This window comes from Citrus clementina, unplaced genomic scaffold (genome assembly GCF_000493195.1).
Source record: "Citrus clementina cultivar Clemenules unplaced genomic scaffold, Citrus_clementina_v1.0 scaffold_8, whole genome shotgun sequence".
Lineage (NCBI taxonomy): Eukaryota > Viridiplantae > Streptophyta > Magnoliopsida > Sapindales > Rutaceae > Citrus > Citrus x clementina.
Window position 1 is genome coordinate 2,437,331 of NW_006262022.1, and position 24,842 is coordinate 2,462,172.

Consider the following 24,842-nt stretch of genomic DNA (forward strand, 5'->3'; position numbering starts at 1 on the left):
ATCACGTCTCTTATTAATACGTATTGGATGGCTCCAAAGTTTAACTGAATGATTAATTAATAATTTTTGATAATTTTTAAGTGAATTAATCCCACCATTTAATTAAATAGTGGCCAATGGGAATGAAATTTTAGAAGGTGCTCTCCGAATTGCCAGTTTGGACCCCTCGCTACAAAGGTACTTTCGTTTGGGAGGTTTTATTTTCCGTATTTGCCGCAAATGTAATAAAAATATTTTCTATTCTTTCCAAGAACTTAACAACTTAAAATTACCCTGGGAAGTGAAACTCAATGAGTCGGTGAGCGGGTGAGTTAACAGAAAGAGAGAAGAAAAAAAATCGGTTACATATGGAAGCAACAACGCGTTGGAGAGCTAAACCACGGTTTTCTCGGGCCAGGTGGGTTTGACTGAAAATAGCCGAAAACCAAAGCCTTGAAAAAACCGAACACCTCTCATTGTAACGGCTGCTCTCAAGTCTTAACACACTTAACAACTACACTTGTACTATTGATGCTCGCTCACAATCTCACATAGTCACATTCACATCATAAAAACTAAAACCAAAGCAAACCAACAAAGACCAAAAGCTTGAAGCTTTTGGCCTTTGTGTTGACCTTGGTTGGTGGCTTTTGATGGCTGATAATGGAGGATTTGATGGCGAACAAGGGAGTACTACAAGTTTCTCCCAGTTGTTGTTCTCTGATGATGTTGTTTTGGGTCTTGATTTTAACAACTACGCTTGTTCTTCTGTTTTTTCTGCTAATGAAAAGCCTCCCAAAATGCTTTGCTTTGGTGACTATAATAAGCAAAATGATGGTGATATTGTTGTGTATGGTGAAACAACGGCTACTGCTGCTGCTACTCCAAAATCTGGCATAACTTGTAGTGATTCTTCTTCAGCTTCTTCTGGTAACAACAGCAGTGCAAATACTCCCTCCAAATCTACCGTAAGTGTTTGGTATTTTCGTAAAGTTTTCATCTTTGGGGTTTCTTAATAAAATTTTAAAAAAAGGGGAAGAAAAAGAAAAGAAAAACAGTTCATCCCTTCATCTTCTTGTAGAAAAAGAGAAATGGGTCAGGCCAAGAATCTGTTCCGCACTCAAATTTAGCTACCACAACAGCTGCAGTGGTAAGCCAGAGAACCAGCAAAAAGACAAAAGCTGCTGATAATCCATCATCTACAGCCCATGCAAAGGCCAAGAAAGAGAAGCTAGGTGACCGAATCACGGCATTGCAGCAACTTGTGTCACCCTTTGGCAAGGTGCAAAAATTTGTTAATTAGAAGGCAATTAATTAAGTTAAAAAGTTTTTTATTTAGTTAATTAACTATTGATAAAATTTGAGTGGTGTTTGTTGGTTATGGGGAATTGAAATGAAAATAATCATATGCAGACAGATACAGCATCAGTGCTGCATGAAGCGATGGGATATATCAGGTTCCTGCACGATCAGGTTCAGGTTCTGTGCTCGCCGTACCTGCAACACCACCAACATGTACGCACTACTGCTCATGCAACCAAAATTTGGAAACATTTTTCCTTTATTTTTGCTTCCACTGCTTCCATTTTCATGCAATTAATTATAAATTTCACCTGATGCATAGTAAAATGTGGACCATTTGTTATGGGTCCCACTTATCATTTCCCAGTGAGTTTTTCACTTCACTCACTTACAGTGATGGTGACTTGATTTGGTCAAATTGTCAACTGTTCATATTGTTAATTTTATTGCCCTTTTTTTTCTTTTTAATTTTACTGAAATTTTGATTAACAGGAGGGCGGAGAAAACGGAGGAGAAGAATCAAGAAAGGATTTGAAGAGCAAGGGACTGTGTCTGGTCCCCGTGGCGTGCACCGTACACGTGGCGAACAGCAACGGTGCTGATTTCTGGGCACCTGCCATGGGTAGCAACGTTTCATCACCAGCAAGAGCACCAGCGGTAACAATTACAAAGCAGCAGCAGTTGAAGTGAATCTGTTTCTTTTTCCATAGTGTCAAAAGTTAATGTACATGGTTTTTGCCTCGTTTCTGCCTTATTAAGCTAAACAGATTTGACAACTCATGTTATTTTGAAAAAACCAAAAAAAAAGGGAGCTTTTATGGTGCAGTGTGAAAAAGTCAGAGAAGGGAGGCTGGGGAAAGTTCACACCTGCTTTTTCAAGTAAAAAGTTACTGTAATCTAAGCTGGTTTTTTTTGGTGTAGACTGTAGAGTGTTACTATTAATGAGAAGAAGCAGAAGAAAATGACCTTTTTTTGGCATATGCATGCGTGTGAATACAAGTGGGGATTCTGGTCTTGTCGTCTCTTGAATGGATTAAGCGTGGCATCGCTCACCGCTTACACTTGAAAATGTCATAAATTTGGCAATTACCCATGTAATTTTTTAGAAGAGGCCTTGCTGCTTGTTTCTTTTCTTGAAAAGATTTTTTTTTTTTTTAATTTAAAAGAAAAGAAGTTCAAATTTCGTTCTAGACTCTCTTAGCGCTGGCTTTTCAGTGGCTAAAATTGTAAACTTGATTTTAGGGGAAAGATTAAATGGTATATGTATGTGTGTGAATACAAGTTGGGTTATAGTCTTATAGATCATCCCAATTCATAACTCAAATACAAATTCATTTCGTCTTGCAACCTCGCTGTCTTAGATGAAAATCGGTAAAAAAGAAAAACAAATTCCCTCAAATGGGGATGGGCTGAATCTTGCATAATGTTTTAGGCTCAGCGCAAAGATGTACTGGGGATAATGTATGGGCCTAACCAGAACTACCGTTTAGGAAAAGAATAGATCGTCTAGTGCTTCTCCCCCCTCCTCCCTCTCTCTTATTAAGGTAATTTTTAAAAAATGTATATATTATTAAGATAATTCTATTTATTAAGGAAATTATGTTAGGTTTTCAATGATAAAATTCATTAGAAATTTTATTTAATAATGCTACATTTCCTACCATCATTCTACCGGCTATCCTCTCAACTTAAGTGACATTCATACTTTGAATGGTAAAATGAACTAATAAATACTTTTATTAGTTGAAATTTATCACTAACGAGTGAATACCACTTAGTAATTGGATGAAAAAAGTTAGAATGATAGTTAAGAAACTTTGTAATTTTATTTTACCAACGGCAAATTATAGTATAATTATCAAGGAAGACACTAATGTTTATAAACAAATAAAATGTTAAGTTCAATTATATAATGTAAATGATAAATAAGAATTGAATTGCACTTAGAACTACCATCGGGTGGTCACATCACTAGTAATTAAAAGTCTCAAGAGAATTGTAGATGAATTCATAGAAATAGAAATAAACGATAGTGATAAATGATAATGACCAGTAAAACCTTTCGAGGGTGCACAAAAGGGCAAGGTTTCCCCCCCCCCCCCCCCCCCCTTTTTTTTCTTTTTTTAAATGTTAATGTGAATAACATACACAAATTTGCCATGACATACTTTAATACTGTTTGAAATTTTGCTCTAATGAAGTTGATATATATTCTCATGTTAATAGAAATGAACCCTCACATATATACATATAGAGATCTTAACCCTCAATCTCAATAATGAGAATAAGAGATGGCTGCTGAAAATTAGCTCCACTTTAATAATTAAACATTAGAACTATATTGATGGTTGTACCAAAAGTCTGACATTAGAACTATTTCAACGAAGTAGTCTCCTCTTTTTCAATTGTGAAAAAATAAACTCTTGTTAAAGTAATTGGTATTTTTAATTTTAGCATCTTTTAAACGTTTCTTAATTTGATAAAAGAAAATGAGGATTTAATAAGGGTAAATACTTATTCAATCTTTATATTTTCAATTAAGTCCTCATTTAATCTTTATATTAAAAAAATACCTTAAAACATCCCTACAATTAAAATATATTACACTTCTACCATTAACGATATTCTTGAGGATATTAATGAAAAAAATGATAATTTATCAGATTAACCTTAAAAGTAACATCAATAATTATACAAATATTTTTATTATTATTTTATTCTTAAGATTAATGTGGTAAATTATTTTTTGGTAAAATAATTATTAGTAAGATTGTTGCAAGGACAATAAACAGTGCTTTAATTTGGCAAATATAGATTTATTTATAAATAATTGTTAGCAAGATCATTGTATGGTACAAAAAATATTAATTATTTAATATTGGTATTTATTAGTTAACTAGGAAATAAAACCGTGTGAAGAATTTATTAGTTAACACCATGGAAATAAAAGTGCTATAGATGCACCTTGTCTAAGCCAAAACCTTAGAAATTTGAGACTAATATATCACCGCGAGGCCATCTGGAGAAGGAGCAAAAGATGTATCATAGTAGCCTCTCAATATGTTTCCTTCTTCGGCAATGAATATGAGAGAGGTGAGCATTGCAGGCCCGCATTTATGGGTGATGATATTAATAGCGCGGCAACAGTTAGGGCTAATATCAGCCTGACTATTAAGGAAGAATATAACAATCTCATTTGAGCATGATTTCAGCTCCATTAATGCGTTCCAGCACTCCGTTAGGCCTTCACTATCTTTAAGTCTTGTTGCAAGATCGTAGCTTGGTTTTCATATTATTGTTGAGGTGATCATTCCTACTGGTTGCATTTGCAATATTTGCCATGATTAGGCAAGTGTGGGCCAAAATAAAAAACACATGTTTTAAAGCCATTGTTATTTTTTGTTATTTTATGTTGTGTTTATGTTTACGTGGGATATTATATTTTTTGTTGCTATTTATAAATTAAGGTGAGGCAGAGGAGAAGAGTGATTAAAAATGTTTATAAATTATTGCTTAATTTATGATCAAGAATGTTTCAATTAGAGAAGATAATGGGTTTTTTGATGAATTGCTACATATTGATTGTGTAATAACAGTCAAATTAATTATGAGAAGATGAAAAATCAAATCAGAAAGAAAATTTCTCTATTTATTAGATAATAAAGAATATACAGAGTTGAGAAATGATGATGCCACATCATCTCTTGTAGTCTCAGCTTTATATATATATAGATAGATTAGTTAATTCATTTTTTATAGATAAATTAATTAATATAAAGAAATTTTTTGTAAAGATATTATTATAAAAAATATTTCGAGGTATTTTTTAAATTATAGAGACTAAGGGGATATTTATTTTTTTTATTTAATGATTTAATTGACTTAATTTTAATCAGTTAAGTTATTAAGTCTGTTTTTTTCAAGTTAATAAGAATTTTCAGTCATTAAATCATTAAGTTATTAAGCTATTTTTTTAGCTTTTTTTTAGTCTAAAAAGTCTAAATGATATCAATAAAATATATTCTCCAAAATATCCCTATCTAGTTAATTAATTTTCATCATTACCTAAATAAAATTTAATAATTAGCATTATTACCCATCTCTATATAACTTATGATAATATATAGTGGTAGACTATTATTATTTTTAACCTTTTATTTTCTTCAAATTAAAATTATTTATCTTCATAATTTTTATAAATTTTTTTATATGAAAAGATCATTAAACTATGATAAAATTGATTAACATATATAATATAGAGTATTGGAGAGTTGTATTCAATTGAATGTGATTTATATTATGATAATTTATTGTCTTATTTATATTCATCTATAATTTATTATTTGTTTAACATCTATAATTTATAAGGGCATAAATATAAAAATATTAGTTTTAAGATTTGTTTTAAGTTAAAAAAATAACTTAATATTTATTTTTAACGATTAAGATAAAAAAATAAATATATCATTCAGATTCAGACATTCAGTTCTACTGAGAATTCAGAATAATTTAAGTTTATTTAGATTTCAAACAAAAAAAAACGTCACCTAAATAAATATTTAAATCAAGCTAGAGAGATCAAATGAATGTTTATCCATTTAATAATTTAAGAATTATAAATAATTTGTAATAATTAAAACTATTAAGGTCCGATCCTATTATTAAAATTGTCTACGGACCAACCCGAAACGACACCGACTCGTTAGCTCAATTACTAACGAAGTACCGAAAAACGAAAAGAAAAGAATTTGTGTTATATCGTCAGCTTACTTGCTTCATATTTCGCCGCCATCACCTGCACTAGCACGAACAGAATGGTGGAGCAGAAGAGAAAAGCTGCTGAGTCAGCAGACTCAACGAAACACAAAATGAAACACAGCAAGAAACCGAAAATGCAAAGCAAAAAGCTCGACGGCGGCGGCGAGAAGAAGAAGAGGAAAGGACCGCGCTTGCCTAATTCGCTGCGAAAAGAAATCGACCGCTTAAACACAAATTCTTTGAACGGAAGCGACGAAGATATTGGTTCTGACGAGGCGCGTGATTTTTATGAGTACGAGGAACCGTTGCCTCAGGAAGAGTCGAGGAAGAACCGCCGGTTTGATCCGGTCGAAAATTACGAGTACGAGCTTCCGGAGAAGTTTGAGGTTTGTGATAATGCGATTCATTTGCATGAATTATTTTTAATTTTAGCTATGTTTTTTGGGTGCTTCTTGTTGTATTATTGTGGTTGATGAACTTTGATTTGGCCAGTTTTTGTTGAACTTTTGAATTAGATAACAAATTTCTTTGTGGAAAAACTTAGTTTTGAAGTTAGAGTTTGATGGAAGCTTGTTGAAATATTACTCTAATTGGTTATTTAGGTGAACGGTATGATTTAAGGAGTATGTGATCTGAACATTATCAGGTCTAAATAACGGCATTTGTTTAAAATTTTGAGCCATGAACTATATGAACACTGAATTCGAGTGCATTGACATGAAATTCTTTACACCAAGGGTTGGAAATTTTTTATCATTTATTGACTCATGGTGCCCGGCATTGCTAGTCTAAATACAGACGTCTGGGAAGATAAGGACTTGTATATGAATATTTACTATCTACATTAATCGGACAAGTAATGTTTGACCTTGAACTCTGCAGCTAGGAAAATATGGATTTGGTTAGGTTCTGTGAATGAAAGTGTGAGCTGATAATGGATGTTATTGGTTGAAGTTGGAACTACAAGTTTCTTAAGGAGGGTTGGTCATGCTAAAAGCTTGTGTAGGCTATAGGTGTTAAGGAAAAAAAGAAAAAAATCACATAGAAAAAATTTCAGCAGAAAGTCCACACTTTCTCGACCAGTTTGCTGTAATAAATCAATAATAGTGGTGACTCAAAACTATACATTCCTCCTGCTTTATCAGTTTTACATTTTGGAGGTAGCTGTCTTACATTTCTCAGTGGGCCACACTTTCACCTCATGGTTTTTTTCCTCTATTGCAGATTAACGCTTGGCTATTTTGGTTCATGTTTCCAAAATTAGGAATCTGATTTTGTTTGCATTTGTAGGATGAGAATGTGCTGTCAGATGATGAGGATGACGATAATGATATTGAAAATAATTGTGGGAGAAGGGGAATTTCAAAGCAGGTTGGTGATGAGTTTCAAGATGGTGACAACAATGAAAGGCACTTGAGGATGTTGCAAGGGGTTACTGGAATGCCAAGCGAATTTTTTGAAGGTATCACTAGTAGAACTGTCTTCAGTAGATAAGTTTAGTGTTCAAATCTTTGAAATTCAAATAGTTAAGAATTCAGTTGCGTGGATTTTGATTCAGTAATTTAATCAATAAATTATCAAGCTTCTTTGTGATATAAAAGTGGACAATATCCATAAAAAAGAACCCTCTGGATTCCTCAGGTTTGTGTAGTCGTGGTAACCACTTCAAAACCTATAGATGTGCAACATAGCAATTCTTTGGGCAATCTCTCTCCATGTTTTGTTTTCAATTTTAGATGGAAATTGTATATATGTGTAGGCAATGTTTGTACTCCTGAATCAGACAGAACCAAATTTTGGGGAAGTCACTGTAAATACATCATTTAGTCAGAAATATTGCTGACATAGTTATTCCAGAGGAAATCTGCCCATCTAGGCCGTGATTTTTTTGAGCTGATTAGAAGCTATTTAGCCACTTCTTGTTGTAGTATGACTCACCTCAAATTTATATCCATTTCAGGCAAGAAGAAAAAGAAGAATGTAGTTATATCCGAGGCATACCCAGAGTCTGAATTTAATCCTACTCAGGATGTTTTGGATGGCAATGGTCAGATTTCCATTGATGATCTTTTGGAACCTCTTCAAGGAAAATCTGGATACAGTAAACTTAGAAAGAGGATGCATCAGATGCGTAAAAAGTCGACATCTGTCCTAGCTCCGCTTCCAAAACCAGAACAAGAAAAATTGGAGCGGAAGGTAGTGTATGAACAATCAAAGAAAGATATTACCAAGTGGGAGCCTTTAGTCAAGATGAACAGGGAGGCACCTTCTATTTATTTCGATGAAGATACAAACTTGGGATTTTCAACCGTAGGGGCCATTGCTGCTGGATTTGAACCTAGAACTGAGTTTGAGAAGAAAATGGCGTCATTAGTCAATGACGACAAGGTTAAGGAAGCTCATAAGCAAGATGGTTCAAAGCTTCTTGAATTAAACAAGGTGAGGAGATTCTATGCATTGTTTGTTCATTGAATTCGGGTTTGATTCACAACTCAATTTAAAGGTAATAGCTAATATTTTATGTCATTAACCAACTATTATCCTACAAAAGGTTAGCTATGTCAGAGAGTATTTTTCTCATGATAAAGTTAATATTCAGAAAGTCACTGTACGATGATATGATCAAAACCAACTTCTCTTAAGCAGTAGAAAATTTGATGTCAGCTAGGTTCCTATGCAGTTGTGCTTTTTTATTTTATTTTACATGTGCATATTCTGGAGTTGCTATGTGACACAGTAGACATCAGCTTGATCTTTCAAATTCTTATGCTGTGGCTCTTTTTAGATGAATTTATAGGTTTGTGGTGTATTCTATTGGGAAAAAAATATATGTGCTGTTGCATTAAATCTTTAGGCTTAATTTCTTTAGTTATACTGGTTTGTTGAGTGTCTCTTGTTCTTATCTATGCTCGGCAGATTTCTGTTGAAGATTATTTGGAAGAGCGGAATCATGTAGCTAAAATGCGCAGCCTTCTTTTTCGTCATGAGATGAAGAGAAAACGCATCAAGAAGATCAAATCAAAAACATATCATCGTCTGCTGAAGAAAGATAGGCTGAAAGCAGCATCTGTGGAAATGTTGATGGATCCTGAAGCAGCAAAAGAAGACGCGAGGAAGCAAGAATTTAAACGAGCAGAGGTGATTGGAAGTCTCCATTGATTATTACAAGCATCCCCTGTCCTAAGAAGTATTGTCTTTCAGATTTTAAAAGTAATTTTTTTTTTGGTTCTTTTATCTATATTGATGCAGGAACGCATGACTCTAAAGCACAAAAACAGTTCAAGGTGGGCAAAGCGCATTTTAAAGCGTGGTCTGGATGCCCAAGATGAAGGTACTCGAGCAGCTATAACTGAACAACTCCAACAACATGCACTTTTGACTAGAAAAATGAAATCTATGAAGGATAGCAGCAGCAGTGATGATAGTAGTGATGAGGATGATGTTGACGAAAACTCTGTGGGTTCTGACCAGGACAGGGCATCCAAGTTGTATGCAACAGCAAAAGAGAAGACACTTAAAGTGTTAGCAGAAGATGATGAAGTGCCTGAATCTGGAGTGCTTTCTTTACCTTTTATGGTGAATCACTGTTATATTTTACTTATGACTGCAGATTCATGAACCTATTAATTTTCTTTATTTGTTTAATTTTAATTTTTCTTCATAATTTTTAATGTAGGTACGCGGGATGAAAAAAAGAAAAGAAGAAGCAATTCAAGAAGCTAATGCTGCTCTTCAAGAGTATGAGTCATCATTGAAAAAGTTGGAGGGTACAGGTGAGGAAGAAAATTTAAAAGAAGGCGCTGCAAGTGGTAGGAGGGTCTTTGGTCCAGTTAAAAGGGAGGTTTTGGTACCAAGTAAAAAGATTGAAACAGATAATTACTATGGTAACAGTGATAGTGAAGGTGACCTGGAAGCTGAAGCAAATATGGATGCTGGAAATGGTACTAATAATGATGTGCAGAAGAATGTTAAAACTGATTCATTCACTCTTCATGTAGATCATGAGAGTCATCCGGATTCTGTGTTTAAGGTAATGGATTTCTTGTTTCCAGCTTTCAGTGGAGTTTTTACCTCAAATGTGTTTTTTTTTTTTTAACACAAGTAATGTGTTTTGAAATTCACAGAGCTTTGAAGATGTTGTTAGGGACCCAGGTCCGAAGACATCATATGATGTTGCTATTTTTGCATCAGGCACATGGAAAAAGGTTTAATTTCCCTTCTTACTATAGCTTCTTCTATATTGGTGATCGGGCGTTCAACGCTAATTGTTACTAGGTATATAATGAGCAGATGAAAAGCGGAAATGATGTGGATGCCAACAATGAGAAGTCTATGAAGGTTGTTGAACCTGCATTGAATGATCAAGGTTTAGAGGTAGTTCCCTTCTGGTCTTTTCTTTTGCTCTACAGTTACGTGATTATTCGTGGCTTACAATTTCTTGCCTGTTAATGGTCTAGGAAACTGCAAGGGAAGTGGATGAGGAAAGTGAGACTGATAGTGAAGGACAGATGGTAGATGGGATTTTATCGTCTGCTCCTAAAGCATCATACAAACTTCCTTCCCAAGAAGAGCTTATACGCCTTGCTTTTGCCGGGGATGATGTGGAGGAAGATTTTGAGGAGGATAAGGAAAAGGTTCTGAACGAGGAGAATCCTGTACCTGAAAAACCTAATTTAATCCCTGGTTGGGGACAATGGACAGATGTGCAGCGAAAGAAAGGTGTACCTTCATGGATGCTGGATGAGCATGAAAATGCCAAGAAGATGAGGGAAGAAGCTCTTAAGAAGAGAAAGGATGCACATCTCAAACATGTCATTATTTCTGAGAAGTTGGATAAAAAGGTTTGTCCTCTTTATATGATAATTTATAACATACAAGAAACTACTCTTGTTACCCCTCCATTTGGTGTTTAGACTTCTTCTTGCAGTTAGTCATGTAAGGTAATATGATAAACAGAAGCATGGTTGACAACTGTTGGAAGAAAAAAATTTGAAGTTAAATTATGTTGCTAGACTATTTATGTTGTGGTGGCCATTACCGTGTTGTGCCCATGTCGTGCCCAAGTACGGCATGCCCCATTGGCGGAAAAACTTGGCCTGGCACGGCTGATTGATGGGCTGTGCTTTTTAATTGATGTTTATAAATAGATAAAACTTTTAAAAAAAAATTAAAGAATGATTACAAAAAAAAATGATAAATATAAAAATAACATAGTTGAAGTTCGAGTAAAAATCTGTATGTTAGATTTACTTTTGCTAGCCTTAGGAATTGTGTTGTGCACTTAAGTCACATTTGCCACATGCTTAATTATCGTCTGCTTTACTACACTTTCTTTTGGTTAACATGTCTTTGTATTTTGTTAACTTGGCAGGCTGAAAAGCTGCATACAAAAACTCTGCCTTACCCTTTCACGTCTAAGGAGGTTTTTGAGCAGAGCATTCGTGTCCCTGTTGGACCCGAATTCAATCCAGCAACAGCTGTCGGAGCTCTTACTCGGCCAGATGTGAGTGCCTTATAAAAACCACCGCATCAAGTTTTTAATTCTCTTTTGTCTTAAGAAAAGGAACATATGAACCGACTTGTGGTTCCTTGTCCCTGCAACCTTACTTTGGAAGAGGGGAATATAGTTTTATTACCGTTTAAGATGTTAATACTAGCATATATTGCTCATTTTTCATTTCTGACGTTCAATATGATCTTTGCAGGTGAAGAAGAAATCTGGTATCATTATAAAACCGATCAAATTTGAGGAAGTGAACCCTCATGAAAAAACTGAGGACCACAAAGGAAGTGGAAAGAAACACAAGAACAGTAGGAATAAAGGCAACAGTGGCAAGAGAACAGGAACAAGGCCAGTGGTGGTAAAATCATGAAGAAGAGGAAGAAGGCGGTGACCAAAACCTAACAATGCTGTTGTATGCTGAAATTTTGTTTCCTGTTTTTGAAAAAAGAGGGAACCAAAAGAAGAATGCATGTAATCGTCGCAGTCAGAAGTGAGCCTATAAAGGCATGTTTGAGCCACGTGCAGATTCTGGCAACAGGCAATATGTGGGAGGTTTCACTCCAGTTTTGTTCGGATATAAATATATTTTTTGTAATCTTTTATTCTTCTTGTTCCTTGAAGTTCCTGTCATTAGTCAAATGCAGTGCATAGAACCTGGTAGTCGATTAATTGGTTGTTTTTGAACCATTATATTGTATGGGAAAAGCATAACAATAATCCATTTATGGAATGAACGAGTGATTGAAAAGTAAGATGCTTTTATAGAGAATAATTGCAGTAAAACAATTATGCAGTTCAAATGGAAACTGGTTAAAAAGTTGGGGCTGAAAAAATGGTCAAATGCAAAAAGTACAAGGACAAGGCTAATTCTGGCTACTCGAAAGTGTAGAGGGCACCGTACAAGCTGCACAAACTGGCAAAATTAGATCAACAAAAACTTAATTTCTGCCGGGTTATAATTATACAACACATTCCTTCTGGGTTATACAAGGCTGGATACATCTTTCAAACCAGGTAATAGGTCAAAATGAACCTATCTCTGTTCTTAGATAAAATTATGCAAGCGAAAATTGAAAATACAAAAGAGAAAATAGATTATTATACTATTCCATTCTCCCCAACGCGAAATGCCTGTGATAGGCGAACATTAGTCCCAGGTCCAGCCATAAACCCTGATAAAAGGACTCAATTCTTTAGAAATATTGACATATGGTCACCTTAACAGAACAAGTGGTAATAGATAAAAAGAGCAATGACATAGATAATTGGCTTGCTCAATGCTACTGATATTTTTAAGTATTTACCAACTATAATAATGCATTGTCCTCTTAAACAGATTGCATAGCAGAGGCAATTTTTACAATATAGATATATAGTATTATGTCAAAACAGGGGATTTAAGAAAAAGGGCAATAACTCAAAAATAAAAGAAGGATAAGTGAAGATCAAGTTGTCTTGCCTGCTCTTCCTCTTCTTCTTCAATGATTTCTTTACCCTTTTCAGTCATCTTCACTCCACTAGTTCCAGCGCCAAGAGCCTGTTCGTAAGAACTGGTCCCAAAACCAAGTGCCTGTTTGTAAGAACTGGTCCCAAAACCAGGCGCCCATTCGTAAGAACTAGTCCTAACACCAAGTGTCGGTCTAGAAGTAGTTGCACCAGAATAAGTAGACATTGTCGGAACCCCATTAACTTTCTTATATATAATAAGACACTCCATGAAGGCATCCATGTAAAAAGACCATGGTTCCCCACGAACATTCATATTCCTGCTTCTTCGACCACCCTTAGGATTAATTGCAGACAACTTGCCCTTCTCAACTGTCCCTACTAGAACTTCTCCATTTCTCCTAAGCCCTAATATCTTCCCCAAACCTAAATGAGAATGAACATCATACAGCTTTGTCCAAGACTCTGCCACACCATGCTCATTCATCACCCAAATGCAACATCTATAAAAAAATTGCACATAAGTATTTGCATTTGTATGATAATGTATCAAAGCAAGTGATTCATTGATCAGTCCAACAGAAATCTTCTGCCTTTCTCCGACTCCTAATTCATTTGCTTCTCTCATTACATTATCCGGCAGCTTAAATTCCTTAAATACTTCATCATTCAAGTCAAACACAGCAATAATCAATTGTGAAACTAATCTTTCATCACTTCCTTCATAATATCCAATCCAATGCAATGCCCCATTCACACAGACATGCGCTGAATCCTGTTTGATAACATAAGACGGCGCAGACTCAGTAATGTTCTCCCACTCTCCTGTACCTAGAGTGAAAACATCAACAACTTCGACAACCCTTTTTGAACCTTCACAAGTATTCTCCAACCGATACACAATTCTCACAACCTTATAGTCATTACTCTTGGGATCAAACCCAAATCCGAAACAAGACAGGAAAGCTTCCTCACCATTAAACTTTATAGAAGGGCCATAGCCGCGTCTGGCATACGGCTGAAGAATTCTACCCACTGGGGGCTCAATTGGAAATGGTTTAAAAGAGTATCCAACAGAAGGGTTCCAAAAAAGTATTGACTCTGGAGATCTTCCAGCTTTGGAAATCTCAAGCAAACACACTAACCCACAACAGAAACCAATAATCATGTAATTGGAAAGTCCATGATCAAATGGCAATTCCAATTCTTCAAACTTCTGACCAAATGACTTATCATCACTGTGTAAAGTGAAAATTTCCTTGCGTTGTTTTGAATCATAGTGACTTAGAAGTAAGCGCTTGTTATTTTTGTTGTTATTGAAGGACAGCTTATTGTAATTGGAAAGGAAATTAGAGTCGCTGATTATAGAGCACCAGACTTTGCATACACACCTGCAATCTAAAACGGTTTTTGCCGGTAGCTTGAAGAAGATGTTAGCAAGAACTTCGTCCGGTAAGTAATCTGACATTTCCGTAACTATTTTCTTCTTCTGCTTCCTCTGCTTTTTCCTTTGTTTCGTATGTAAAAGACTGAGACTCCTGAAAATGCTTATGTATGCTGAACGACGTGCTTACGTATGCTGACCTTTCAAAGCTTTTACTAGATTTTACTAAATGGGTTATGAGATTACATAAATACCCCTGAAGCAGCTAAAAGAATTAACACAAATACACAATTGTTCAAAATATGGGTTATTTCCCATTATTTCTAAATTTTCTACCTTTTTCTAATGTCTTTTAGGTTATTTTTCACACTCTAGGCATTCTACACCTTTTCTAAATTGATTAACTGTAGGCATTCCACACTTTTTTCTAAATTGACTACATCTTGTATATATGGGTCAATTTCATAATCATTTAATATTTCCAGCTATTACTTTCTATCTATTCTTCTTTAATTTTGGATTTTTTTTTCTTGTAATTATTGAATCTCTAAATGATTTGATTATGTCTATTTATGTATATGTTTTGGCTTGATTTTAGTTTAGCCCAAAATACTATGATAACTTCTCAGTAGGGGGTGATTTTCTAATAAAAATGGAGACTGAACTAAAAGTAGTTTTTTTAAGACAATGACGATTGAGACGAACCTAAAATCGCCAAAAATAACTATTAGAGACTTTGCCAGTGGTGGCCGGTGATGGCACTCCGACGGTCAAGTCAGTAAAAAGTAAAAGAAGATGATGTGTTTCACAGAAACCTTAGAATAAGAGAAAGTTAAGTGAGTTTGTGAATGAATTCACTTGTCTTCTTAGTGAAACCAACCTAATCTTTTAAAATGGAGTACCTCTAAGGGCATCTTTATTTCCTTTTGGACACATGACGACCACTATTAATGATTTCCCTCTTCATGTAGGGTTCTTGAGTAATTTGGCCCCTTTTGTGGAGGCCTTTTAGCATGCTTAGGTTGGAGAGTTGTCCTTTGGGGATAATATGTGTTGGCAATGTACTTTAATTATAATTGACCCATTTTGAATGAGCCAATGGACTAAGGAGCACATGATTTCACTGAAAATGGTGCATGCAGTTTTCTTTGTGGTCCCCTTTCTTTAATTATGATTTTGGCAACTTATAGAGAGGTATTTTAGAGACAACTCAGGTGGGGACCCTACTAAAATGATGTGATTTGGTGCTATTGTCATGACTATCATTGTTCTATGGTCCTGTATAGACACATGACAACTTATATATATTTTGTAGGAGGTATTTTTCTATCACTGTTAGACAATTTGAATGGTTGATGCTAGTTCTTTGAGATCTTCTCATTTTGTCCTCTCTTCTCAATTTCTCATTCATCCTTTATCACAATCCTGAATCACATTTCCTATGTGCCATGTCCTTGATACCTGGCCTTTACTCCACCGAACTCATCCACTCAATACTCACTCAAATCAATTCCAGATTTCCACTACCCAAGTCCCATCATCAATTCATCATCATCTCCTCAAAACCAATAAACCGGCTCCTTTGGGCTTTGATGCTTGAGTAGTTTATCGAAAATGCAATTAAGTATTTAAGTTAATTGGATCCTTCACCTGCAGCATGGGTCACCTGAATTTACCCATATCAAAACGCAAAGCTCAACAATGGAAACTTCTAGACATCATCTCCGCCATAGTCTTCGGCTTACTCCTTGTCTTCTTTCTCCTAGTCTTCACTCCACTCGGCGATTCACTCGCCGCCTCTGGTCGCCAAGCCCTTCTCAACAGAGACGCAGCAACTGCAGTCGATCTACCATGGCGGAACCAGAGCAGAGACGAAGTAGTAGTACCACTACCGGCCGAGACAGAGCCAAGAGGCGGCAGCAACAACAGTTGATTTTGGTTACTGCAACGGAGAGAGAGCCGTGAATTTTTTAGATTCGGATAATGAGATGCGGCTTGGGGTTTGTTTTGTAATTTATTTTAAAATTTGTATTGGGATTCTTTGAGAACGTGTTAAACACGTTCTCACTTTTATTTTTACGTATTTACCCTTCATAATATCGTTATACGTATTTTTATATTAACGTCAGGGGAGGTCCCTGTAATTACATGAATACTTTCCATCCGACTGTTAATACACTAAACCTCAGGGGAGGTCCCTAAAAATTACCCGTGAAGAAATTGTTTGGTCTTCCGGACTCCAATATACAGGGGTAATTACGTCTTCTTGGTCGTAAAATTCGGACGGTCAGTTTGTGAGTGCTGACCGCTACTGTACTTAGGATATTTTTGTAATTTTCAAACTGTAAGGGATTTTTTTTTTAAAAAAAAAAAATAGAGTCACTTGTTTGTTTGTAAACCGATCATAATTTGCCCAAGTCTTCGTCAGTCAACTCTGTTGTCAGGTTCTGCTTTACAGGTAAGCGTCCTTATCCTTTTTTCGGGTCAAAATTAAGTATAATATACGAGTATTATTCCGCAATGATAAAACAGAAGTAGGACGGCAAACGGTGGGTAAAACGGCGCCGTTTTTTGTCCTTATTATGTTACCGTTTTATTTTGAAATCATTTTTAAAGGTTAGCATTTGCTAACTTTTCAGAAAAAAAAGGAAAGGATACTGTATATAATTGTATATTCCAACTATTTTCGTAGTTAAGGTTAAATATTTACATAGAATGGTTCCAGGAAAAAAAAATTTGAAATTGTGGGTATCAATTGATTTAGTTGATAATTTTTTTTCTTTTATAGGGAATAAAAAAGGATTGGGCTTTGAAATGGTTCATATAAGTACAAAGGAGACTAGGTTGTTATAATATCACTTACAATAAAATAAAAAAAATTATATCACTGTCAACAACGTAATAAGTCATTTTTTAAATAAGAAACATTGGTAAATATTATCTATTGTATGCAATTAGTTTCATTGTTAAATGCGAGAGAACTAACGAGGAAGTGTGAACGATTTCTTTTATAATCTTGGAAGTAATCGATGGAAAAATAGGGCATGAGTGAGATCCATTTGGTGTAAGTGAAAGGATTCGCATGCTCACTTGGATAAATGAGAAATTATTACTCAAAATATACCATAGAGTTGGAAAAAAATTGAAGAAAAATTTACTTATTCCACATGAGAAAAAAAGTTAAGCGTAAAAGGTTTATGTATAAATATTCATATGCATATAGGTAGTCAAGAGACTCTCTCCTGCTTGTGTCCATATTGGGGGATGCAAATCTTAGCCTGATTAATTTTGACTTGTGTGCATTCACATCATGCGTACATGAATGTTGGCCTAAATTGTGTCAAGCCCACCTTAGCTGTGTTTGTACAATTTTTGTTAATTTTTTGGCACTTATACTGCTTTGATTTAAAGTAAAGAAATATTTTTTTTTGGCTCTTATACTACTTTGAATTAAAAGCAAAGAAATTTCTAATAGTTTTTTTGGCTCTTATACTGCTTTGGATTAAAATCAAAGAATTGTAACAGACAAGAGTTAATTCTAATTTTAAATTTCAATATGACCTTAGAATTAATTATAACAATTACAAGCTTTTAATTATAGCATTTAAGACAGCCATTACAGCTCCTTAATGCAGTTTATTAGGACCAAAACGTCCGCTTTCTTCAAAGCCAGTTTGAGCGATTTTAAAGAGTAAAAACTTGTTTAATCCCTATATTATGAGTTTAGTGTTCGTTTAATCCTTATATTTTTTAAAAATATCTCAAAACGTCCTTACTATTAAATATTGATACTTATGCCATTATTTTTTATTCTTTTTAACATGCTTTTACAATATTACACTCTTACGGTAATGTTTCTTTTTTGGATATTAATAAAAAAATTGGATTATCAAATTAAACCCAAAAATAAAATAAAAGCAAAAAAGATATATATTAATTTTTGTGGAACCTCATGTGTGTGCAAAAAAATTAATGTTGTAAAAAATTAAATTATCAATTTTTTTTAGAAAAATTAATATTTTAACTTCTCAGCAGAGTGTTCCACAAAAATTAATATATATATATATATATATATATTAATATTAATTTTTGGTCTTAAATTGGTAATTTAATTTTTCTTTTTAATAATGTCTAAAAAAAGAACTTTATTGTAATAGGGTAATATTATAAAAATAAGTTAAAATGAACAAAAGGTAATTGTAAGGATGTCAATAATTTAATGGTAGGGATACTTTGAGGTATTTTAAAAAATGTAGGGACTAAACAGACACTAATCTAAAAATATAAGGATTAAACCAGCTTTTACCCGATTTTAAATTATGAATGGAGGTAAAAGAAAAAAGAAAAACACGAACTCTACTGTATTTTTTTTATTTTATTTTATTGAATTAGAGTTCACATTTTTTTAATCTTTCAATCATGTTTGAACAACTTTTAAAATACAGATATTTTCACGCAAGCACGAGTCACGCTACAATACTATATATCTATCTACAAATGGCCAGAGAGAGTCAATAGTCCAAGTCTAGCACAAATGTATCCTAATGAAGCATAGAAAAGGACAACAAGATCAAACAAAATTATTACACTAAGTTTTTTAAGTTGTATGCATAACTCATTAACTCTACACACAAATTAATTTAATAATGTTCTATCATTGTCACATGTCCTACATTTTCAAAATAATACAAGAACATAGAAAAATGTAGGACATAGCACGTCATCAGTTGGAAAATATCAAACGAGTACAGTACTTCACAACGATAGTATTAATTGAATATACACATAAATACCATTGATCAGAGCCAAATCTGACTACTTGAAGAGTAAACAAGGCCTCATCCAATTAGTTCAACACAAATCTATAAACAAAATATACGGATAAAAGAACAGGGAAAATAGATTATTCTAGTACTTTGCATAAATCATCACCGGTTTGTGCTTGTCATTTGCCGATCATTGATTCTAGCCACCACCCTGGGATCAAAAAAGAATCAATCCTTAAAAGATATAGACATATATTCAGGTCAATAAAACAATCAGTCGAAAACAAAAAGAGCAATGATGAAAATAATTGTATCACTCATAACTGATGTCATTTCTAACATATATGGAACCTATAACGATTCGTTCATCCTCTTAAACAAACCACATAGCGGACGCAATTATTCACTACATATATATACACTCGTTGTTTTGTCAAAACAGGGGATTTGAGAAGAATGGCAATAACTTGACAACTAAATGAAGCATAAGTGAGATCAAGTTGTCTTACCTTTCTGTACAATAAGAAATGAACCACCTTGCCTTGTCTTCTTCTTCTTTCCCCTTTCCAGTTACCCTCTGCTTGTCCCAACGCAAAGTGCCTGTGTGGAAGTAGTTGCGGCAGAATTTGTAGACATTGTTGGAACCCCATTAACTTTCTTGTATATAACTAGACACTCCATGAAAGTTTCTGTGTAAAAAGACGAATGAGCACCATGAATGTTCAGATTCTTGGTTGGACGATGGCCAATAAAGTTCAGATTCTCGGCTGGGCGACTGCCAAGATTCACGGAACACAACTCCCAGTTTTGCGCTGCCACTACAAGGATATCCCCATTTCTCCTAATCCCTAATATCTTCCCCACACCTGCAACGAAATGAATATTAAAAAGCCTTGCCCAAGACTCCATTGCACCGTACTCATTCATCACCCATACAGTACATCCATAGAAAATACTCATATCATTCCTCGAATTTGAATGATAATGCAGTAAAGCAAGTGAGTTCCTGACCACTCCAATCGAAATCTTCTGCCTGTCATCATGTCCAACTCCAATAGCTTCTTTCATCATCTCACTCGGCAATTTAATCTCCTTAAACACCTCATCATGCAAGTCAAACACCGCAATAATCAATCGCGAAACTAATCTCTCCACATGACTTGCATCATAATATCCAATCCAATGAATTGCTCCATTCACATAGGCAGTCGCAGAACTTTCTTTGATGACATAAGGCGGCGCAGAAGCAGTAATGTTGTGCCACTCCCCTGTGCTCAGAGCAAAAACATCAACAATTTCGATAACCCTTTTAGAATCTAAACAATCATACACAATTCTCACAACCTTATAGTCAAAACTCCTAGGATCAAACCCAAATGCAAAGCAAGAGACAATAGGTTTCCCCTCCGAAGACCTAACATAAGGACCGTTAGCAGAGTAAGGTCGATAAATTTTACTCACTGGGGGCTCAATTGGGAATGTTTTGAAAGAGTACCCAACAGAAGGGTTCCAAATAAGTATTGATTCCGGCAAATTTTCAGCCTTGGAACTCTCAAGAAAACACACTAACCCACAACTAAAACCAATAAGCAAATAATTGGAAAGCCCGTGATCAAATGGGAATTCAAATTCTTCAAAATGCTCAGCAAATGACTCATCATCATCGTGTAATGTCATAATTTCTTCTCTTTTACGAGTATCATCATAGCGACTTAGAATTAAGCGGGTGTTATATTTGTTATTGAAGGAGAGGCGGTTGTAATCACAAAGGAAACTAGAGTTGCTGATCACAGAGCGCCAAAATTTGCATACGCACCTGCAATCTAACACCGTTTTGGCGGGCAGTCTGAAGAAGATGTCGGCAAGAACATCCGCTGGTAAGCAATCTGACATTTTCTTTTCTTAATTCCCTTCTTCTGCTTCTGCTGCTTCTTGATTTTATTGAACACTGTGACTTTTAGTTGAAACTGAGCTACGCAAGGTGCAAAGACTTGCAATAGGTGACTTTGTCAAGCGTCGCAAGATTATGCCAAGTTTTCTTATGAGGTTACTTAAATATTCTGTACAGTCATCTACTGCTTAAATATCCTGTACAGTTATCCACTTCTTAATTTTTTTTTTCTTTTGGGTTTTTGTGACGTTTAAATCAATTTAGATGCAAATCCTAATAAACTATCAAAACACTGCTGACATATGGAAATGAAAGTAGGTGTACTCGACATGTTTTCAAAGGAGACACTCACCGGATGTGTACATAATATATTTAAATTCTATTAGAGATATTGTTATTTTAAGTTCTTCTCTATTACTAGAGTTGATTTGATTTTGTATTGATATATCTCAATAATAGCTATTAATCTGTGTACGATAATGATTTGTGTGTAACTGAAAATGAATTTAATTTTAAGGTCATGTCGACTTTAAGATATTGAGAAAATTTTGAAATTATACAAAAATGATTTAACATAATCGGAACATATTTTTTCTATTTTTTTTTTTAATTTATTGTGAGAGAACCAAAAAGCATAAATTATGGGTAGGGTAATTTTTGGATACCTCCCCTGAGGTTTACTCTTGCTACACTTAGAGAGAATGTATGCATATATTGACACATAGCACCCCTGATAGTGTATTAGTGTTAAAGTGCCGTTTGCCCTGTTGATGAAAGTACAATAATGCCCTCACTGCACAGTACAATAACTGATAATACTTGCAGCAATGCAGAGTTGCAGACTTGACAATGCTTCTTGGCTTGCATTGCAGAGTTGCAGAGCATTTGTTGTTTTTTGGCACCAAATGCATATGAGTAGTGGAATCGTTGCAATCATTGCCGATGAGAAGAAGTAGAGATGACCCCCTCAGATTTTTTTTAATTGAAAGTAGATTGGGTTTCTTTGTTCAATGATTATATAAAAAACTGAATAGTTACTTTACAAATGAAGTGAAGAGCAGTGTTTGCTTTTAAAAACCAAGATGACCTTGTCAGTTTGTTTTCTGAAATTAACATGACGCTTCCTCTTCAGATAATTGAAGCGTGGGAGAAAAAAGGCAAATGCCTACATAGATATAGATTTAACAAACATGGTGTTTCCTTGTTATTCTGACTTCAGTGCTTTTGCAACTGCAACTTGAGACAGAAAGATTTGGTGGGTATGTTGGATCTCTCTTCTATTTTCTTGTCAGTTAATGATGGTTTATGTTTTCTTTTGAAGAGTGAGGTGTTTTTATTTCATGCATGACGAGACTTGTTCAAAAGCACTTTTTTTTGTTAAAAAAGATGTGATTTTTTTTTTCAGCAAAAAAGACTCAAGATATGAATTTTTTTCAGTCTTTAATAACTATTGCAGCACTTTAACTATGAGAGAGGAATAGGGTTGTTGAGTTTGTGAGAAATTACAACTCTTCAACGCTTGAGTTGGAGTTCAAAAAACTTCATAAGGGTTTTGCTCACTAGCATAAATGCTCTTTTTTTTTTTTTTTGTCTGTATAGAATTTCTTGGGAACTGCTTTTTTTCTTTGTTGCTTGCCTTTGTTCTTCTCTATATAAACTGTAACCCAGCATGGGAGAGGGAAAAAAATATTTTGTCTGTGTGTGTGTGTGTGTTTTTTTTTTTTTTTTAATTTCTAATTATGTATGTGTTTGGAAACAAAAGATTTCTTTTCTATTCCTGCAGCAACTGATTCTAAGTTCAATATCTATTTGTAATTATTTTTCCAGATTTAGGAAACAAGTTCATACTGGCTGTCTTCTTGCAATGATTGCAGCTTTGTCTTTGTATATATCCTTTTATAGATAAGAAGAAAATGGAAATAAATAGAGAGAAAATATGACCGGCTTTACTATGCCGATGAGAAGAAGTGGAGATGACTCCCTCAGATTCAACTGTGTTCCATGTTTTGTGTAGCAGTTGGTTACTGTGCATACTGGTTAGTTTAATCAGTCAACAACTTCTTAACGATTTAAAAAATTCAAAATTTGTAATTACGTTGCCCTACCCCTAATTTACGACATCTCACTATAAATTCGGATTAATCACATAAATTTTTGTCTTTTTGGAAATAATTATGCAATTTCAAGATTTTGAGGGATAAATAATTTATTTTTTTTTTTTTCAAATCTAGATCTAGCTTCTAAGCTCTAAGCCTGTCACTTCCAATTATACGTGGAGAAACCAAATAGCTCAAGTCAACCTAGTTGTCTGTTCTGCTCTTGGTAACCAATCAGTAATGATTCTGTCTGGCGCGTCACGTGGTTAAAGACGTAACGAATGAAATTACGGTCTACGGACAGCTTTTTTCTCTCCCCATTCATACTCTCCTGCTTGCAACTTGCAGCAATTGTCAATAATTGACGTCGCGCATGTTTTCTTTCTTTCTTTATTTTAAACTATCCACGGTCAACTTATTTATTTTATTTAAAAAAATATATACAATTTTTTTTTTCAACACGTCACCTTAAATTTATTTTTATTGTATTCATCTACTTTCATTTGATCTTCGTTAATAAATTTAACAGAAGATTAATAAAATGATATTTTATCCTTTAAAATTATAATTTAACTCAAAATAAATAAAAATTAGAGATAAATTGACTGAATTTAAAAATTTTCAAGCAATCGAGTTAAACGCAAAGGCATATGCTAGAAATTAGAAAAAAAATAGTGTTTGTTGCTTGTTAAATTTAAAAAATTTGTATTAATTTTTTTGGAGAAAAATAGTGTTTGTTACTTACTAGATTTAGAAAATTTGTATTTATTTTTTCTCTTTCAATTGAGTTAAACAACATCAATTTTTTTTCTTTTTCTTTTTAATTTTCAAATCACGTTAAATGACATTGTTTTACTCTTTCTTTAAAAAAAATAATATAACATAATTTTAGGTATTAGAATGAAATATTCATTTTATCTCTCTGACGTCAGTAACTTTCTAACAACAGTTAGACGGAAGTGGGTAAGTGCAATAAAAAATAAATTTCAGGTGGCACACAAAAAAAAAATATTTATGTATTTTTAAAAAGATAAAATAAATATGTGGACGGTGAATAATTTCTCTCATTTTTTTAATCGTAGATCACAACAAAATTTTATTTTCTTTGATAACATAAGGCGGCGCAGACTCCGTAATGCTCACCCAATCTCCTTTACTTAAGAGCAAGAACATCGACAGCCCATTTAGAAAAAGTACTCTCCAATCGATACACAATTCTCACAATCTTACAGTCATTAGTATTGGCCAATCGGGGACATACCCAAATCCGAAAATGGAAACAATAACTTCCCCTTGAGAAAATTGAATAGATAATAATTGATCAACTAATATATATTCTGAGGTAATTTAAAAACAAAAAGAATATATGTATATCTATGTTCACAAAAAATTAATGTATATTCTTTTTTGTTTATATTTTATTTTTTGAGGTTATATTGATGATTTAATTTTTTATTAATGTAGAAAGAAGAAATATTATTGCAAGAGGAAAACGTTGAAAAAGTAAGTAAAAAGAATAAAAAATAACGACAAGGGTGTTAATAATTTAACGGCATAAATTTTTTGAGATATTTTAAAAACTAAAGAGACTAAACAAATATTAACATAAAAAATATAAAAATTAAATAAATTTTTACCTGTAATTAATTTATTAAATGAATCACTAGATTAATTTTTAGTTTGATGAAGATCATAATATAGAAACTAAAAAAATTAA

The 24,842-nt window shown here is 33.9% G+C and overlaps 4 protein-coding genes across 4 annotated transcripts; 2 read left to right on the forward strand and 2 right to left on the reverse strand.

The window, feature by feature from the left end:
• The first annotated feature begins 523 nt into the window (after positions 1 to 523).
• Positions 524 to 2,330, forward strand: LOC18034281 (transcription factor bHLH113). Its single transcript, XM_024179307.1, has 4 exons — positions 524 to 947; positions 1,061 to 1,261; positions 1,393 to 1,494; positions 1,774 to 2,330. The coding sequence occupies exons 1-4, from the start codon at positions 633 to 635 to the stop codon at positions 1,969 to 1,971; spliced, it is 816 nt and encodes a 271-aa protein (XP_024035075.1). The 5' UTR covers positions 524 to 632; the 3' UTR covers positions 1,972 to 2,330.
• A 3,649-nt stretch (positions 2,331 to 5,979) lies between these two features.
• Positions 5,980 to 12,316, forward strand: LOC18035099 (U3 small nucleolar RNA-associated protein 14 homolog A). The gene is made up of 11 exons (XM_006422835.2): positions 5,980 to 6,425; positions 7,330 to 7,501; positions 8,000 to 8,478; positions 8,956 to 9,177; positions 9,289 to 9,615; positions 9,716 to 10,069; positions 10,164 to 10,244; positions 10,330 to 10,413; positions 10,497 to 10,880; positions 11,411 to 11,542; positions 11,745 to 12,316. The coding sequence occupies exons 1-11, from the start codon at positions 6,096 to 6,098 to the stop codon at positions 11,910 to 11,912; spliced, it is 2,733 nt and encodes a 910-aa protein (XP_006422898.1). The 5' UTR covers positions 5,980 to 6,095; the 3' UTR covers positions 11,913 to 12,316.
• A 38-nt stretch (positions 12,317 to 12,354) lies between these two features.
• On the reverse strand, positions 12,355 to 14,501 carry LOC18034970 (F-box protein At3g07870). Its single transcript, XM_006422837.2, has 2 exons — positions 13,002 to 14,501; positions 12,355 to 12,714 (listed from the first exon to the last, which is right to left on the reverse strand). Exons 1-2 carry the CDS (start codon positions 14,454 to 14,456, stop codon positions 12,646 to 12,648), a joined length of 1,524 nt encoding a protein of 507 aa, XP_006422900.1. The 5' UTR covers positions 14,457 to 14,501; the 3' UTR covers positions 12,355 to 12,645.
• A 4,506-nt stretch (positions 14,502 to 19,007) lies between these two features.
• On the reverse strand, positions 19,008 to 21,196 carry LOC18035517 (F-box/kelch-repeat protein At3g23880). The gene is made up of 2 exons (XM_006422838.2): positions 19,648 to 21,196; positions 19,008 to 19,349 (listed from the first exon to the last, which is right to left on the reverse strand). Exon 1 carries the CDS (start codon positions 21,029 to 21,031, stop codon positions 19,709 to 19,711), a length of 1,323 nt encoding a protein of 440 aa, XP_006422901.1. The 5' UTR covers positions 21,032 to 21,196; the 3' UTR covers positions 19,008 to 19,349; positions 19,648 to 19,708.
• Positions 21,197 to 24,842: the final 3,646 nt, after the last annotated feature.